Consider the following 852-nt stretch of genomic DNA (forward strand, 5'->3'; position numbering starts at 1 on the left):
TATTTTATTTAATTATTTAATTATATTTTAGTGACTTTGTTTTATGGAGTTTATATTTCATGCACTTAATATTTTATAGAGACTTTAATATTATATTTTGTTTTGACTTTTTATTTTTGTTTTATTTTATGGATTTTTATATTTTATTTATTTTTTCTTTAATTTGATTTGTCATGTTAATAAAAGTTTTTTTTGTTGTACGTGGTTCTTGTAATGGATTGTCCAAGCACTGCAGGGACAGATAGTTCAGTTCTTGACCTGAATGTGTCTTTTTATTGTTTTCCAAGAGTTTGAAGAATTTATTAATCAGAAGATTTTTCTGATCTATTTGTGCTCAATTTTTGCTCACACCAGACTCAAGAGGCGGTGCACACACTCTCCGCAATGACTGCAGGAATACGCCGCAACTGGATCCAAGCGGTTCTGAAAAACGTCCGGCCGTCCACTGCACCAGATGTTGCTAGGTGTGTTACCATGCATGATGCAGTAGAACAAAAATATGTTTTTGTCTTTAAAATACTTATGTTTTGCATATAAAATGTTTTGAAACAGCCTGACAGATGAGCACGCTTCCTGCGGCCCGTTTGAGAGTCTCGCCCGGCCTGACATCACCCAGGACTCCCCGTCCTCTGAAGCCTCAGTAGAGCGGGATGGTGGAATAAAGAAGAGCCGAGCGAGAGAACGGAGGCGAGAAGGACGGTCCAAAACGTTTGACTGGGCCGAGTTTCGTCCCATCGCCCAGGCTCTGGCGCAGCAGAGGGCGCACGAGGCCGACACCTTCCAGGCTGAGCTAGCCGAGAGAAACAAGAGGAGGGAGGAGAGGCGGAGGAGGTATGAGAGCGTCACCGGCTC

The 852-nt window shown here is 41.9% G+C and overlaps 1 protein-coding gene across 1 annotated transcript in view; it reads left to right on the top strand.

Moving 5' to 3' along the window:
- Positions 1–852, top strand: part of LOC107556456 (myosin phosphatase Rho-interacting protein-like) — a 42,516-nt gene that overhangs the window by 36,863 nt on the left and 4,801 nt on the right. The window contains exons 14-15 of the mRNA XM_016239577.1: positions 355–464; positions 553–848. Of these exons, the coding sequence (XP_016095063.1) occupies positions 355–464; positions 553–848 (406 nt within the window). The remainder of the gene's footprint in view (positions 1–354; positions 465–552; positions 849–852) is intronic.

The sequence above is a fragment of the Sinocyclocheilus grahami genome, unplaced genomic scaffold (assembly GCF_001515645.1).
Source record: "Sinocyclocheilus grahami isolate Dianchi unplaced genomic scaffold, SAMN03320097.WGS_v1.1 scaffold569.1, whole genome shotgun sequence".
Taxonomy (NCBI): domain Eukaryota; kingdom Metazoa; phylum Chordata; class Actinopteri; order Cypriniformes; family Cyprinidae; genus Sinocyclocheilus; species Sinocyclocheilus grahami.